Consider the following 16,678-nt stretch of genomic DNA (forward strand, 5'->3'; position numbering starts at 1 on the left):
AGCCTCGGCGTCATCCTGGACAACACCCTCTCATTCGCACCCCATATTCACAACATCACCCGGACTGCATTCTTCCACCTCCGCAACATCGCCAGACTCCGCCCATCACTGACCCAATCCAGCACTGAAATCCTAGTTCACTCATTTGTCACATCACGCATAGACTACTGCAACGCCCTCCTCACCGGACTCCCCACCAAACTCATCAACAGACTGCAGATCATTCAGAACTCAGCCGCCCGGATCATCACCCGCACCAAATCATCTGACCACATCACCCCTGTCCTCATCCAACTTCACTGGCTCCCAGTACACTACCGTATCCAATACAAAACCCTACTCCTCACCTACAAAGCTCTCCACAACCTAGCCCCCAGTTACCTCTGCGACCTCCTCCAAGAATACACTCCCTCCCGCTCCCTCCGCTCAACCTCTGCTGGACTACTATGTATCCCCACATCACGACTCACTTCAATGGGTGCCCGGTCATTCAGCTGTTCAGCACCCAGGCTCTGGAACTCCCTCCCCCCACACATAAAACAGTCAGACACCATTACAACCTTCAAGTCACAACTCAAAACTCACCTGTTCAAACTCGCACACAACGTCTAGCTGATCACTGTTTTGATTGTTTTTTAGTTTTGTCCTGTTTTTGTTTTATTTATTTCTTATTGCTTATGTTTATTTATTTATTTATTTATCTTTTTCCACAATGTCTTGTTTTTTTTTTTAAAAAATTGTATGATGACTATATGCTCTGTAAGGTGACCTTGGGTGTTTTGAAAGGCGCCTCTAAATTAAATGTATTATTATTATTATTATTATTAAGTGGGGCTCGGCCCCACCTACTCTTACAAGAAAAAAAAGAAAAAGAAAAAAGAAAAAATTATATCTATAAAAAATCTCCCAAATAATAAATTCGGCACTTTTAGTTCATTTTTAGTCGACCCTAGCTTGCTTCTTCAGACGGATTTCGTCTGGAGGGGCAAGAGTGGCTCGAGCGAGCCCCATCAGCCCAATGTAATGTGTATTGGACTTGAAAAATTGAAGTGCGCATGCTCAGAGTGTTCCTCTGTTGAAATCGACGCAGGTTATTACTTCTGGTGGGGCTGGCCCCACCGGGACCGCCATGGACATATATGGTTCGTTCCACAACAGTGTAATTTCATATTTCACCGTTCATTGGCTGTAGTGTGTGACGTTGTGAAGAGTCATGACTCGAGTGACCTCCCACCTCACCTCACGTGCCGCGCGCGAGAAGTCCTGTAGCGAAGAAGAGAAGGAGATGGATAACTTTGCTAACAAACGTGTCGGAGGCACACAAACAAAAACGAGTCGACAACATGAATGAGGTAGATCATCTATTGGAGCACAAATTTGAGACCCTGAGTCTGGAGGAAAAATTAGAGGCAAAACGCCTCATGTCTTCTGCTTTTCAGTCTATTTATGTTTTTTCCGTCTTATATGTTCCCACTCCTGGCCTGCACCTTGTCGTGGTGAGTGGGCTTTAAACCAAGACAGGCCATTCTGAATCTTTTGTTTCACAGCTATTATCTTTGATTTCTCCTCCAGGACACTGCCTAGGCCTACGGGAGGTGTAGGCTACTCCATGGTAAAATGATATTGGGTTCTTATAGTAGCTCTTACAGCTGTTTGCAGTAGTATCATTTTATTCTGAGGTTTACGGAAGCTTAGTTTAGAGTTGAACAACTTTTAAAACTATACTTTCATCATTGCAATGTTTTGATGTCTACAATAAAAGATTAAAAGCTAAATTAATGTACTTTATTAAATATACATATCTGATACATGGAGAAGAGTCACTTAGTTCAAAAACAAAAAGCCCTGCATACTGAATAGTGTTAAAGTATATATTTATTTGTAATGGTTGTGATGGCCCCAGTACCTTGCCTGCTGTCCTGGCAGGTCCTTGTTGGTGGAGCTGAGGGCTGAATAGAGAATGGGAAACACCAAGCCAGGGCTACAAACAGCATTGTGGGACACTGACACGTAAGTAAGACCAATGAAGGAAGCTCAATCTCTATTTTGAAATACTTTTGCTTTTTTATGAAAATTATTTTATTTGTAATATATTAGGGCTGTAACTTTTTCCAAAAATGAATTTCGAGAGAGAGAGAGAGAGAGAGAGAGAGAGAGAGAGAGAGAGAGAGAGAGAGAGAGAGAGAGAGAGAGAGAGAGAGAGAGAGAGAGAGAGAGAGAGAGAGAGAGAGAGAGAGAGAGAGAGAGAGAGAGAGAGAGAGAGAGAGAGAGAGAGAGAGAGAGAGAGAGAGAGAGAGCGCGCTTTATGCACTAATATTACCAGGTTTGGTGGTTGTCTTTAACTGTCGCCCTCTGGTATCCTGGTGGGTTTTTGCGTCGCAGCGACCGAGTTCTACCTTTCATCCCATTGATTGGCGTGCGTGTGTGGTGTATGAAGCGAGAGACCCTGATTGGTCCGGTGGTCCTTTAGGCAAAGTGGGCGGGACTTTGTTCTGTTCTGGCCTATTGACCGAGATCCTGTCCTGCATCTGGAGCAGGCTTGGTGTGAGTGTTACGGTTCACGATCCATATACCTTGTGGTAACCATGGTGATGTATGCCCCCCCCCCCCCCGGATTAGAAGCAACCCAGCAGACCTCCGGCCGTCCGCCCGATAGTTCGTAGCCCACTCAGAAATCGGTAGTAGGATCCGTAGTATTAGTTAAGGGAGTTTTATAGGTGAAATATCGTGCATAAAGCTGTGTCTCACCCTCTCTACCTGTCTGTCTGTCTGTGTCTTCCGGTCTCTCTGTCTCTCTGTCCCTGTCTCTCTCTATTTCTGCCTCCCTTTCTCTGTCTCTCTCTCTCTCTCCCTCCCTCCCTCCCTCCCTCTCTCCCTCCCTCCTTCACTTTTGTGAGACGGTTCAGTGAATGAAAACGACAAAACAAAATGTATTTTCCTTAAACTAAATGAAACCGGTTTGCTCTGGAAAGAATAGATAGACTAAGGGAGTTGACCTAAGGTTAGAAAATAGATTTAAATAAACCATAAATTAAATTAATTGAGCCAATTGAATACCAATGACTGTCAAACCGATGATATAGTCATATTTGCATTTATTTTTTAATTAAATTCATACACAATTTCCAATGTGATGCATGAGTCAAATAGACAGTTTAAGAGATCACACACCTAGAATATGAAGGTCTAGGCCTATGCGTTTAATGTTTAGATGATATCACTCTATAGTGAATCCATTGATGGCCGGCAGGGAAACAGCCCAACATAGAAGCGCGCGCTCTTCTTTGATTCCTCGTCGTCGCCTTCGTTGTCGTTGTGCGTCCGTCGGGTCACGTTTTGGGCGCCACCTGGACGCGGTCCCCTGAAAGGAGCAGAGGACAGAATTAGAGCAAAAAAATGTTACGTTAAAAAAATATATATAGCGGAAACACACCAAAGGTTTCCTCCTTAACAACCATTAAAACCATTAAAACTCAAGTAATTTGAGTAAACAAATTAAAGGCTGTATTATCGAGAGAACGCCGCGGTGACGTTCCGGCTTACAGGTGACTGACCTCCAGCTCAGCGCTAGACCCTCACCAGGTCGCTTCTGCTCGCGGCCAGTCTCGGTTCAGGTCCCGCATCGTCTTGGCACGAGACAGTAAATACGTTTAAATGAGGTGTGTTTGTATGCATGTGTTCATAGTGCATGTGTGAGTGGATGTCAGCGTTTACCGGGACAGTGTCTAAGTATAAATCTGTTTTTTTGTAATGTTTGACGATAGTTTTTAAAATGTTTACTGCGTTTCACACAGAGATTGAAACCAAAATAAAAAACATTTCCTTGGGCTATATTCTTCCATTTGGTCAGTGGTTGAAAGCCTATAGGCCTGTTTAGATCCAATTTATTGAAATTTAAAGAAAAGTAGCCTAGGCATTTACGTATTATTGATGCAGAAGCATAATACTAATACTACTAGTATTAGTACTACACAATAATAATAATAATAATATATAGATACATCATATGATAATATTATAATGAATTATAATTAATTAATTATAATAAATCACTATGGGTCAGAAGATCACTGAAAGTTAGAAGAAACGTACATTTACCCCTGAACAATAATGTATAATTAGAAGCACATAGGTTCAAGTTCCCACCATAAAGTAAATAATGTATCTAATTGATGTATCATTTGTTTTGTCTTTTTTTATTATTAGCTTGTTCCAACCTCGCACCATAATCGACGTAAAAATCAAATAATGAGATTGCCTTTGAAATGTGAAAGAGTTCCATCAGCAGACTCTGACAAACACAAATAAAAGAAGCAGACAATATTGACGTTTTAAAGTACACAGAAAAAAAAATCCTTAGATGTGTTGAAATTACAAATGTTCCTCTGATGATGTAATCGTCGACCTTTGACATCTGTGAACCTTACCTTTCCTCCTTCATTATTGATGATTATAATCTGCCTCTTGCTGCGGAAGGGCTGCTTAGCAACGCTCTCCTTCATGATGGGATTGGCATCTGGTCATAGCAACAAAAATACAAATACACACCAACGTGTTCTCTTATGAATGTCCTTGTTACGTACATTCACCAGAACTCCTGGCAAGCAAAGTATAATCGTACGATTTGAGTCATATTCATATTGCATGTATTTTAGCAAACATTCAGAATCCTCCTAATTATTAGCCAGAGTAGGTTAAGGATGGTCTTTATTTCAATGTTTGTAACTGGGCCTTGTGGAAAGAGTGGGCTATTGGAAAATCCCGCTGCTATTTCCCAATACTAGGTGTTGGTGTGTCTTGTGCAGGATGATAAACTACGGTCAATAAGGGGCTGCTCATTCCCCTAAAGGTATAGTCCCAGGGGAGGCTCCCATCAGAGGCAGACCCGCTCTACCTCTCTGCTAGGAGGATGTGTGAGAATGAGGCTCGCTCGGTCAAGGGCTGCGCGGTGTAGCCCAAACCCCCATAGCCCTTCCCAGCGACGTGACAAACCACACTCTCCAAACACAGTTTGCACTATTTAATATTATTTTGCTATGGTTTACTGTCATGGCTTCTCTCTTTATCCTTATCTTAACGTTTAGAACTTATCCAAATCTTCTTTTTTTTTATTAAAGAAGCCATTTTATCGTATAGGCCTGCGTTATTATGTTATTTAATGTAAATATTTGTATTATGTAAGTGATTATACATGAGGCATTTTATTAAATGCACAGCCCTGTTTTTTTGGAATTAATAACCGGACAACAAATGTTGACACAAAACGAGCACACAACCCAAACATGCATCAGCATTCTGTATCAAATGGAAAATTGATTAGCCTAATCGTTATGTCCCCCAAACATAAGATATATTTCCTTAATGCTAAATAGTTTTTATGTACATTGAGTAATACATGACATGTTGTATGTTATATCTATGTTATTATATACATCTCAACTGAATTTGCATTCTTCATGAGGCCCAAAATGATAGACGTACAGTATATTGCTGTGTTTGTTCTGTGAACCTAGCTGTGCAAACTGCAGCCAAGATCAGGAAAACGAAAACCAGCGCAAATGTCTTCATGTTGTTCACCTTTGCTTCCCGAGGCTTTAGTACTGTAAGACACTGTGTGCAGGTCGAGGAGGTTGAATACCCCCCACGCACTGACACCCATAACACCGAGATAAAAAAAAAAAAAGAATTACATAGTTAGAAAAAGAATACCGAGGGATTATGGCCATTTTAATTATAATATTAATTTCATTCAATGTATCTTGTGTTCTTATGAAAATTTGGTGCATAATTCAATATCATAATTCCTGCGACGCATTCGACAAGTAAATCAAGAATGTTTATCCAGGGTGTAACTTATATTTTCACCACCAGGTGGAAATGACCTTTCAATTCTGTACTATTTTTGACAGCTCAATTTAATTAAAGTTATTACAAATAAAATCCACACCAGATTACGAGCACACATGCAAGGACGCATATGAACACACACCAAACTACTCCAAAATAGGACTACCTTCACTTGACCAATTCAGAAACCAGAAACGTGTGATATTTTGTTGAATTCATGGAAATCGTGTTTATTTTCTTTAAAGTCATACGATATGTCTCTATATCATTGGTGGCTAAGGTAAAGGCCTATATCAGATCAATGCATCGAAAAACAAATATCATGGCGACAATTAATTTATAACGGACGGACAGCTCTCAATGTTTACTGCGTTTCAAACAGGGAGAATGACACCAAAATAAAAAAAAACCTTTCCTTAGGCTATAATCTTCCATTTGGTCAGTGGTTGAAAGTCTATAGGCCTGTTTAGATCGAATTTATTGAAATTGAAAGAAAAGTAGCCTAGGCCTTTAAGTATTATTGGTGCAGAAGCAATCATAATACTAATACTACTAGTATAAGTACTACAAAAATAATGATAATAATTATAAGATGTAATAATATATATATATATATATATATATATATATATATATATATATATAATGTAATGATAATATTATTATAATACATTTTGATTAATGAATCACTTTGGGTCAGAAGATCAATGAAAGTTAGAAGAAATGTACATTTACCCCTGAACAATAATTAATAATTATATCACTAGGTTCAAGTTCCCACCATGAAGTAAATAATGTATCTAATTGATGTATCATTTGTTTTGTCTTTCTTTATTATTAGCTGGATCCAACCTTGCACCATAATCAACATAAAAATCAAATAATTATTTCCATTGAAATGTGAAAGAGTTCCGTCAGCAGAATCTGACAAACACAAATAAAAGAAGCAGACAATATTGACGTTTTAAAGTACACAGAATAAAAAATCCTTAGATGTGTTGAAATTCCCGATGTTCCTCTGATGATGCAACCGTCGACCTTTGACCTCTGTGATCCTTACCCTCATTGGCTCGTCAGGAACGGCCAAATAAACACCAACGTGTTTGCTTATGAATGTCCTTGTTAGGTATATTCACCAGATCTCCTAGCAAGCAAAGTATATTCGTAATATTTGACTCATTCATATTGCATGTATTTTACAAACATTCAGAATCCTCCTAATTATTAGCCAGAGGATGGTCTTTATTTCAATGTTTGTAACTGGGCTTTGAGGAAAGAGTGGGCTATCGGAAAATCCAGCTGCTATTTCCCAGTACTTTTTGGTGTTGGTGTGTCTTGCATGGTGATAAACTATGGTCAATAAGGGGCTGCTCATTCACCAAAGCTATAGTCCTAGGGGAGGCTCCCCCCCCCACACACACACATCCACAAATACATCCACAGATGCCCCTTCCGATAGAGCCCATGGGACCTATGAGATCGAAAAATATGTATGGGTTTCAATGGAGAGAAAGTAATTATCTTCTGGTCCCGGTCTTTATATGCCCTGGATTACACATATGTTGTTTATGGATCTAAATTATATTTTTTCATGTCAAGAGTTAGACCGTTTATTGTGAAATTGTTCAGTTTAAGGCTGTAGAGAAAACACAATGAGAAAGACTACATGTCTCGTGTGTGCCGTCACGCTCCCTGCGACTGACTCAACAATCTCTCCATCGGCATAACTGAAACCCTCCACGTGCCCCAACTTATAATGGACATTATCAAACTTCTTCACGTCAATGTTTAGTTTTCTTTGCATGAAAAATGATCATTTAAATATATATATATTTTTGATGCAAACTATAATTACGTTTTGGTACAGCACCTCTTCATTCTGTACAAGGATGAGCGAATTTTCTCGTTTTTAAATGAAAACAACCTACCCATCATTCGCTGCCGCTGGGAAAAAAAAAATAAAAAAAAAAATAAATAAAAATTCCCTACCTACCCATGACCTCAACTGACAACCAACAGGAACCAAACTTTTTTTTTTTTTAGGCCCTGGGTCCAGAAAATATTTACTTTCTCTCCATTGAAACCCATTCATATTTTTCGATCTCATAGGTCCCGTGCATGGGCTCTACCGGAAGGGGCGTGACTTTGCCACGAGGAGGAACAAGTTTTTTGGTGGGGCTACAGGAAACAGAAGTGTCCATTCATGCACAGCCCTGTTTTTTTGGAATTAATAACCAGAGAAAATTTTTTAACACAAAACGACCACACAACCCAAACATGCATCAGCATTCTGCATCAAATGGAAAACTGTTTTGCCTTATCGTTATGTCCCCCAAATATAATATTTTACGTTTTCTCAATGCTAAATAGTTTGTTTGTACATTGAGTAAAACATGAAATGTAATATATTATATGTATACATACTATATGTGTAAATCTCAACTGAATTTTCATTCTACCTGAGGCCCAAAATGATAGGCGTACAGTATATTGCTTTAATTGTTCTGTGAACCTACCTGTGTAAACTGCAGCCAAGATCAGGAAAACGAAAACCAGTGCGAATGTCTTCCGGTTGTTCACCTTTGCTTCCCGGGGCTTTAGTACGTACGACACTGTCTGCAGGTCGAGGAGGTTTTAACCTCCTAAAGCCACGTCACTGACACTCAGACAAAACAGATTTTATTAAAAAAGAATTACATACTAATGGCAACTGGTCATTAGGGGCAAGTGGGGCTCGGCCCCACCTACTCTCACAAGAAAAAAATGAAAAGGAAAAAAGGAAAAAAAATATATAAAATGAATTATATATATATATATATATAATACATTTAAGAGGCGCCTTTCAAGGCACTCAAGGTCACCTTACAGAGCATAAAGTCATCATAAATTGTTTAAAAACAAGACTGTGGAAAAAAAACAAAAACAAGACAAAACAAACAAACAATCAAGACAGTGATCAGTTAGACGTTGTGTGCGAGTTTGAACAGGTGAGTTTTGAGTTGTGACTTGAAGGTTGTAATGGTGTCTGACTGTTTTATGTGTGGGGGGAGGGAGTTCCAGAGCCTGGGTGCTGAACAGCTGAATGATCGGGCACCCATTGTTATGAGTCGTGATTTGGGGATACAGTCCAGCAGAGGTTGAGCGGAGGGAGCGGGAGGGAGTGTATTCTTGGAGGAGGTCGCAGAGGTAACTGGGGGCTAGGTTGTGGAGAGCTTTGTAGGTGAGGAGTAGGGTTTTGTATTGGATACGGTAGTGTACTGGGAGCCAGTGAAGTTGGATGAGGACAGGGGTGATGTGGTCAGATGATTTGGTGCGGGGGATGATCCGGGCGGCTGAGTTCTGAATGATCTGCAGTCTGTTGTTGAGTTTGGTGGGGAGTCCGGTGAGGAGGGCGTTGCAGTAGTCTATGCGTGATGTGACAAATGAGTGAACTAGGATTTCAGTGCTGGATTGGGTCAGTGATGGGCGGAGTCTGGCGATGTTGCGGAGGTGGAAGAATGCAGTTCGGGTGGTGTTGTGAAAATGGGGTGCGAATGAGAGGGTGTTGTCCTGGATGACCCCCCCCCCCCCCCCCTTCTCTGGGTCTCCAATGCTCCGACCCCACTGTGACCGTTCAAATGAAGCGAGAGACCCTGATTGGTCCGGTTGTCCTCCTTAGGCACAGTGGGCGGGACTTTGTTCAGGTCTGGCCTATTAAACGAGATCCTGCCCTGCATCTGGAGCAGGCTTGGTGTGAGTAACCATGGTGATCCATATGTCTTGTAGTAACCATGGTGATGTTGTACGCCCCCCCAGATTTAGACGCAACCCAGCAGACCTCCGGCAGATAGTTCCCTCGTAGCCCACTCAGAAATCGGTAGTAGAATCCGTAGTATTAGATAAGGGAGTTTTATAGGTGAAATATCGTGCATAAAGCTGTGTCTCACCCTCTCTACCTGTCTGTCTGTGTCTCTCTGTCTCTCTCTATTTCTGCCTCTTTCTCTGTCTCTCTCTCTCCCTCCCTCCCTCCCTCCCTCCCTCCCTCCCTCCTTCCCTTTTGTGAGACAGTTCAGTGAATGAAAACGACAAAACAAAATGTATTTTCCTTAAACTAAATGAAACCGGTTTGTTCTGGAAAGAATAAATAGACTAAGGGAGTTGACCTAAGGTTAGAAAATAGATTTAAATAAACCATCTGCGCTTCGCATAACCGCTTCAAATCGCTTTGAGAAGAACATCAGGCGGACAGATATACTAATCTGGTCTCTGTTGATAACCTGGATGAATTAAATTAATTGAGCCAATAGAATACCATTGACTGTCAAACCGATGATATAGTCATATTTGCATTTATTTTTTAATTAAATTCATACACAATTTCCAATGTGATGCATGAGTCAAATAGACAGTTTAAGAGATCCCACACCTAGAATATGAGGGTCTAGGCCCAGGCGCGTGCCGTCCATGTGGGCAGGTGGGGCGGCCAACTCCCTGCAAAAGCATGCTCCCAAAAAAAAAAAGTTCCTCAGTAAATCATTGCTCCAAGTTTATTTTTAATAATGCGATTTTCACATTAAATATCTATAGTTTCTGTAGGCTTTCCGACTATTTTTGGTCTGTTGATATCAAATTGATGGTGGCAATTCTAGTTGAGTTTAACGTGTCATGCAATGTGGGGCAGCGGAGCTCAACGACCGCGTCCCTCCGTATGTTTCTCGCATAACCCTGCAGGCTGCAATAAGAATTGCAATCCGCGCTATAAGACGCCCATATGGTCGTAAAGTAGTCTGCCCCATGGTCATATTCTAGGACTGTTGTTGTTTAAATCGAATTACTCCGCTTGTATCTTTCGGCATTGAAGACTATTTATTTATTTATTTCAGCAGGTATTAAAATTGTATACCTGATTTCATACCTGATTTAAACAGCTGTTATTGAGAAATATCTGATTTCAAAAGAGATGTTATTGAGAGATTTGCACACATCGTCGGGCCAAATTCTGCTTGATTGATGACTTGTATTTCTACTTTTCACGTATTTGCAATGCACTCGCTAAGCCCGTTGTTAAAATAAAATATGGAAGAAATAACTTCCCTATAAGGGACATGACGAGTGTTGCGGATGGCACTTCAAAAGCATGCAGTAACATTAGGCTATTAGTTTCTTATTTTTTTTTATTCGTTTTTTTTATTAGTTTAGTTAACATGTTTTAATGTAGCTCAAAATATACATGTTAAAAATAGATATAAATAGTGGGTGTGGTCATACGCCAGTAGTTTCTGCCCCACCGAAATGAAGGGGCACCGCACGCTACTGTCTAGGCCTATGCGTTTAATGTTTAGATGATATCACTCGATATAGGCCGGCAGGGAAACAGCCCAACATAGAAGCGCGCGCTCGTCTTTGATTCCTCATCGTCGTCTTCGTTGTCGTCGTGCGTCCGTCGGGTCACGTTGATGGCTCCACCTGGACGCGGTCCCCTGAAAGGAACAGAGGACAGAATAAGAACAAAAAATGTTACATTAAAAAAATATACATAGCGGAAACACACCAAAGGTTTCCTCATTAAAAACCATTAAAACCATTAAAAATTAAAGGCTGTATTATCGAGAAAACGTCGCGTTGACGTTCCGGCTTACAGGTGACTGACCTCCAGCTCGGCGCTAGACCATCACCGGGACTGATTTCTGCTCCCAGCACCTCTCGATCAGGTCCATCACGATCTCCTGGCACCAGACAGTAAATACGTTTAAATGAGCTGTGTTTGTATGCATGTGTTCATAGTGCATGTGTGAGTGGATGTCAGCATTTACTGGGTCAGTGTCTAAGTGTATAAATCTGGTTTTGTAATGTTTGACGATAGTTTAAATGTTTACTGCGTTTCACACAGGAAGATTGACACCAAAATAAAAAACATTTCCTTAGGCTATATTCTTCCATTTGGTCAGTGGTTGAAAGTCTATAGGCCTGTTTAGATCCAATTTATTGAAACTTAAAGAAAAGTTGCCTAGGCATTTACGTATTATTGATGCAGAAGCAATCATAATACTAATGCTAGTATATTAGTACTACAAAAATAATGATAATAATATGTATATATATCATATTATGATAATATTATTATAATAAATTACAATAAATAAATTATAATAAATCACTGAGTGAGAAGATCACTGAAAGTTAGAAGAAACTTCACCCCTGAAAAATAATTAATAATTATAAGCACATAGGTTCAAGTTCACCATAAAGTAAATAATGTATAATTGATGTATAATTTGTTTTGTCTTACTATATTTTTAGTTGGATCTAACTTTGCACCATAATCAACGTAAAAATCAAATAATTAGATTGCCATTGAAATTTGAAAGAGTTCCATCAGCAGACTCTGACAAACACAAATAAAAGAAGCAGACAATGTTGATGTTTTAAAGTACACAGAAAAAAAAATCCTTAGATGTGTTGAAATTACAAATGTTCCTCTGATGATGTTACCGTCGACCTTTGACCTCTATGAATTTACCCACTCGTAGGTATTATCCATCCTCATGCTGCGGAAGAGCTGCTTAGCAACGCTCTCCTTCATGATGGGATTGGCATCTGGTCATAGCAACAAAAATACAAATACACACCAACGTGTTCACTTATGAATGTCCTTGTTACGTACATTCACCAGAACTCCTGGCAAGCAAAGTATAATCGTACGATTTGAGTCATATTCATATTGCATGTATTTTAGCAAACATTCAGAATCCTCCTAATTATTAGCCAGAGTAGGTTAAAGATGGTCTTTATTTCAATGTTTGTAACTGGGCCTTGAGGAAAGAGTGGGCTATTGGAAAATCCCGCTGCTATTTCCCAATACTAGGTGTTGGTGTGTCTTGTGCAGGATGATAAACTACGGTCAATAAGGGGCTGCTCATTCCCCTAAAGGTATAGTCCCAGGGGAGGCTCCCATCAGAGGCAGACCCGCTCTACCTCTCTGCTAGGAGGATGTGTGAGAATGAGGCTCGCTCGGTCAAGGGCTGCGCGGTGTAGCCCAAACCCCCATAGCCCTTCCCAGCGACGTGAAAAACCACACTCTCCAAACACAGTTTGCACTATTTAATATTATTTTGCTATGGTTTACTGTCATGCTTTCTCTCTTTATCCTTATCTTAATGTTTAGAACTTATCCAAATCTATATATATTTTTTTTTATTAAAGTGGCCATCTTATCGTATATTTGCGTTATTATGTAATTTAATGTAAGTATTTGTATTATTTAAGTGATTATGCATTATATTAAATGCACAGCCCTGTTTTTCTGGAATTAATAACCGGACAACAAATGTTGACACAAAACGAGCACACAACCCAAACATGCATCAGCATTCTGTATCAAATGGAGAATTGATTGGCCCTCATCGTCATGTCCCCCAAACATAAGATTTAACATTTCCTTAATGCTAAATAGTTTGTATGTACATTGAGTAATACATGACATGTTGTATGTTATATCTATGTTATTATATACATCTCAACTGAATTTGCATTCTTCATGAGGCCCAAAATGATAGACGTACAGTATATTGCTGTGTTTGTTCTGTGAACCTAGCTGTGCAAACTGCAGCCAAGATCAGGAAAACGAAAACCAGCGCAAATGTCTTCATGTTGTTCACCTTTGCTTCCCGAGGCTGTAGTACTTTAAGACACTGTCTGCAGGTCGAGGAGGTTGAATACCCCCCACGCACTGACACCCATAACACCGAGATAAAAAGAAAAAGAAAAAAGATTACATAGTTAGAAAAAGAATACCGAGGGATTATGGCCATTTTAATTATAATATTAATTTAATTAAATGTATCTTGTGTTCTTATAAAAATTTGGTGCATTAATTCAATATCATAATTCCTGCGACGCATTCGACAAGTAAATCAAGAATGTTTATCCAGGGTGTAATTTATATTTTCACCACCAGGTGGAAATGACGTTCAATTCTGTACTATTTTTGACAGCTCAATTTCATTAACGTTATTACTAATAAAATCCACACCAGATTACGAGCACACATGTTCGGACGCATATGAACACACACCAAACTACACCAAAATAGGCCTACCTTGACCTGACCAATTCGGAAACCAGAAACGTGTGATATTTTGTTGAATTCATGGAAATCGTGTTTATTTTCTTTAAAGTCATACGATATGTCTCTATATCATTGGTGGCGAAGGTAAAGGCCTATATCAGATCAATGCATCAAAAACAAATATCATGGCGACAATTAATTTATAACGGACATACAGCTCTCAATGTTTACAAACCGGGAGAATGACACCAAAATAAAAAACATTTCCTTAGGCTATATTCTTCCATTTGGTCAGTGGTTGAAAGTCTATAGGCCTGTTTAGATCAAATTTATTGAAATTTAAAGAAAACTAGCCTAGGCATTTACGTATTATTGGTGCAGAAGCAATCATAATACTAATACTACTAGTATAAGTACTACAAAAATAATGATAATAATTATAAGATATAATAAGATATATATATATATATATATATATATATATATATATATATATATATATATATATATATATATATATATATAATGTAATGATAATATTATTATAATAAATCATAGGCCTAATAAATCACTTTGGGTCAGAAGATCAATGAAAGTTAGAAGAAACTTACATTTACCCCTGAACAATAATTAATAATTATAAGCACTAGGTTCAAGTTCCCACCATGAAGTAAATAATGTATCTAATTGATGTATCATTTGTTTTGTCTTTCTTTATTATTAGCTGGATCCAACCTTGCACCATAATCGACATGAAATCAAAAAATTATTTCCATTGAAATGTGAAAGAGTTCCATCAGCAGACTCTGAAAAACACAAATAAAAGAAGCAGACAATATTGACGTTTTAAAGTAGGCCTACACAGAAAAAAAAATCCTTAGATGTGTTGAAATTCCAAATGTTCCTCTGATGATGCAACCGTCGACCTTTGACCTCTCTGGCTCGTCAAGAAGGCCGGCCGTTCCTGCCTCTTGCTGCGGAAGAGCTGCTTAGCAACGCAGCTCAATCTCAACTGATTTTTTATTCTACCTGTATGTCTATCATTTCATTCTAAAATGATAGACATACAGTATATTGCTGTATTTGTTCTGTGAACCTACCTGTGTAAACTGCAGCCAAGATCAGGAAAACGAAAACCAGCCCGAATGTCTTCATGTTGTTCACCTTTTCTTCCCGAGGCTTTAGTAGGTAAGTCACTGTCTGCAGGTCGACGAGGTTGAGACCTCCCCCACGTTACTGACGCCCAGAAAAAATAGATTTAAATAAAAAAGAATTACATACTAAGAAAAATAATGCTGAGGAATGATGGCCATTTTAATTATAATATTCATTTCATTTAATGTATCTTGTGCTTTTATGAACATTTGGTGTACTCATTCAACATCATAATTCCTGCGACCGACGTATTGGTCAAGTAAATCAAGAATTTGTATCCAGGTTGTAATTTCAGGTTGTTATTTTCACCACCAGGTGGTAATGACGTTCAATTCTGTTATATTTTTGATAGCTCAATCTCATTAACGTTATTACGTAATTAAATCCACACCAGACTCCTAGCACACATGTTCGGACGCACACAAACACACACCAAAATACACCAAAATACCTTCACTTGACCACTTCAGAAAACAAACGTGTAATATTTTGTTGAATTCATGGATATCGTGGTTGTTTTCTTTAAAGTCATACGATATGTCTCTACATCAAAGGTGGATTAGGTATAGGCCTATATCGGATCAATGCATCAAAAACCAATATCATGGCCACAATTAATTAAAAAAAAAGGAGCATCGACGTTTTGAATCCGACGCGTCGAAACACGTCAAACCGCGTCATTGTTTCCATTTCCGCATACAGGCTCCTGATGTAGCAGCGTGATAACGGACGGACAGCTCTCGATGTTTTGTTTTTGTCAAAAGCTGCAGGAGTATCATCTGATCTGACATGGGACGGTTGTGAGGAGGAGGCTGCAGCCCCCCACGGAAGGGTGAAGGAGTGACAGGAAACCAGAGCGAGGGGCTTATCTCAGCAGAGGACAGAAGCAGCTGCAGCATCCAGCAGTAGGACATCAGCAGGAAGCTGTTGCGGTGTTATAAACACGACTTGGTAGGCTGACCACCAAAGCCTATTGTTGTTATCAAACAAACCTTTTAAACGCAGTCTATCTGCACGATTCGCACTGTGACATCGCAAGTGGACGGTGCATTTAACGTGCATATACCATGGACGTTCAGATATGTTCTGCAAAAACCAAGGCTAATTAATATCGTCCCGTTGAGTATAGTTGACCGCTTCTGTTCCGGGGGAAGTGCATACGACCCACAGGTCATACATGTCGAACATGGATGGAGACGAGGTGCAGGATGACCGCGGGTCGCGGGAGGAGTGGACGCTGCTCTTCTGGACGTCCCTCGCGGTCATCATACCCGTGGTGATCACGTTGTGGTGCAGCACCCAGCGCTCCAAGCGGAAAATACACACCAAAGAGTTCTTCCGCAAGAGCAAGCACGGCTGGCACTACACGGATCTCTTCCACAAGCCTACCTACTGCTGCGTCTGCTCCCAGCACATCCTGAACGGAGCCTTCTGCGACTGCTGCGGGGTGTGCGCCGACGAGCAGTGTCTGCGCCGGGCGGACCGAAGTCTGGTGTGCAAGGAGATCATGGCCCCCCCTCGGTCGAACGGAACGTCGGAGCATCACTGGGTCCGAGGCAACGTCCCCCTGGCCAGCTACTGCTTGGTGTGCGAGCTGCAATGCGGGACCCAGCCTAAGCTGTGCGACTT

The 16,678-nt window shown here is 40.0% G+C and overlaps 1 protein-coding gene across 1 annotated transcript in view; it reads left to right on the forward strand.

Moving 5' to 3' along the window:
* Positions 1 to 1,587: 1,587 nt before the first annotated feature.
* Positions 1,588 to 16,678, forward strand: part of dgke (diacylglycerol kinase, epsilon) — a 20,583-nt gene continuing 5,492 nt past the window's right edge. The window contains exons 1-2 of the mRNA XM_060047404.1: positions 1,588 to 2,010; positions 15,814 to 16,671. Coding sequence (XP_059903387.1) covers positions 16,227 to 16,671 — 445 coding nt within the window. The 5' untranslated portion in view covers positions 1,588 to 2,010; positions 15,814 to 16,226. The remainder of the gene's footprint in view (positions 2,011 to 15,813; positions 16,672 to 16,678) is intronic.

The sequence above is a fragment of the Gadus macrocephalus genome, chromosome 3 (genome assembly GCF_031168955.1).
Source record: "Gadus macrocephalus chromosome 3, ASM3116895v1".
Taxonomy (NCBI): Eukaryota; Metazoa; Chordata; class Actinopteri; order Gadiformes; family Gadidae; genus Gadus; species Gadus macrocephalus.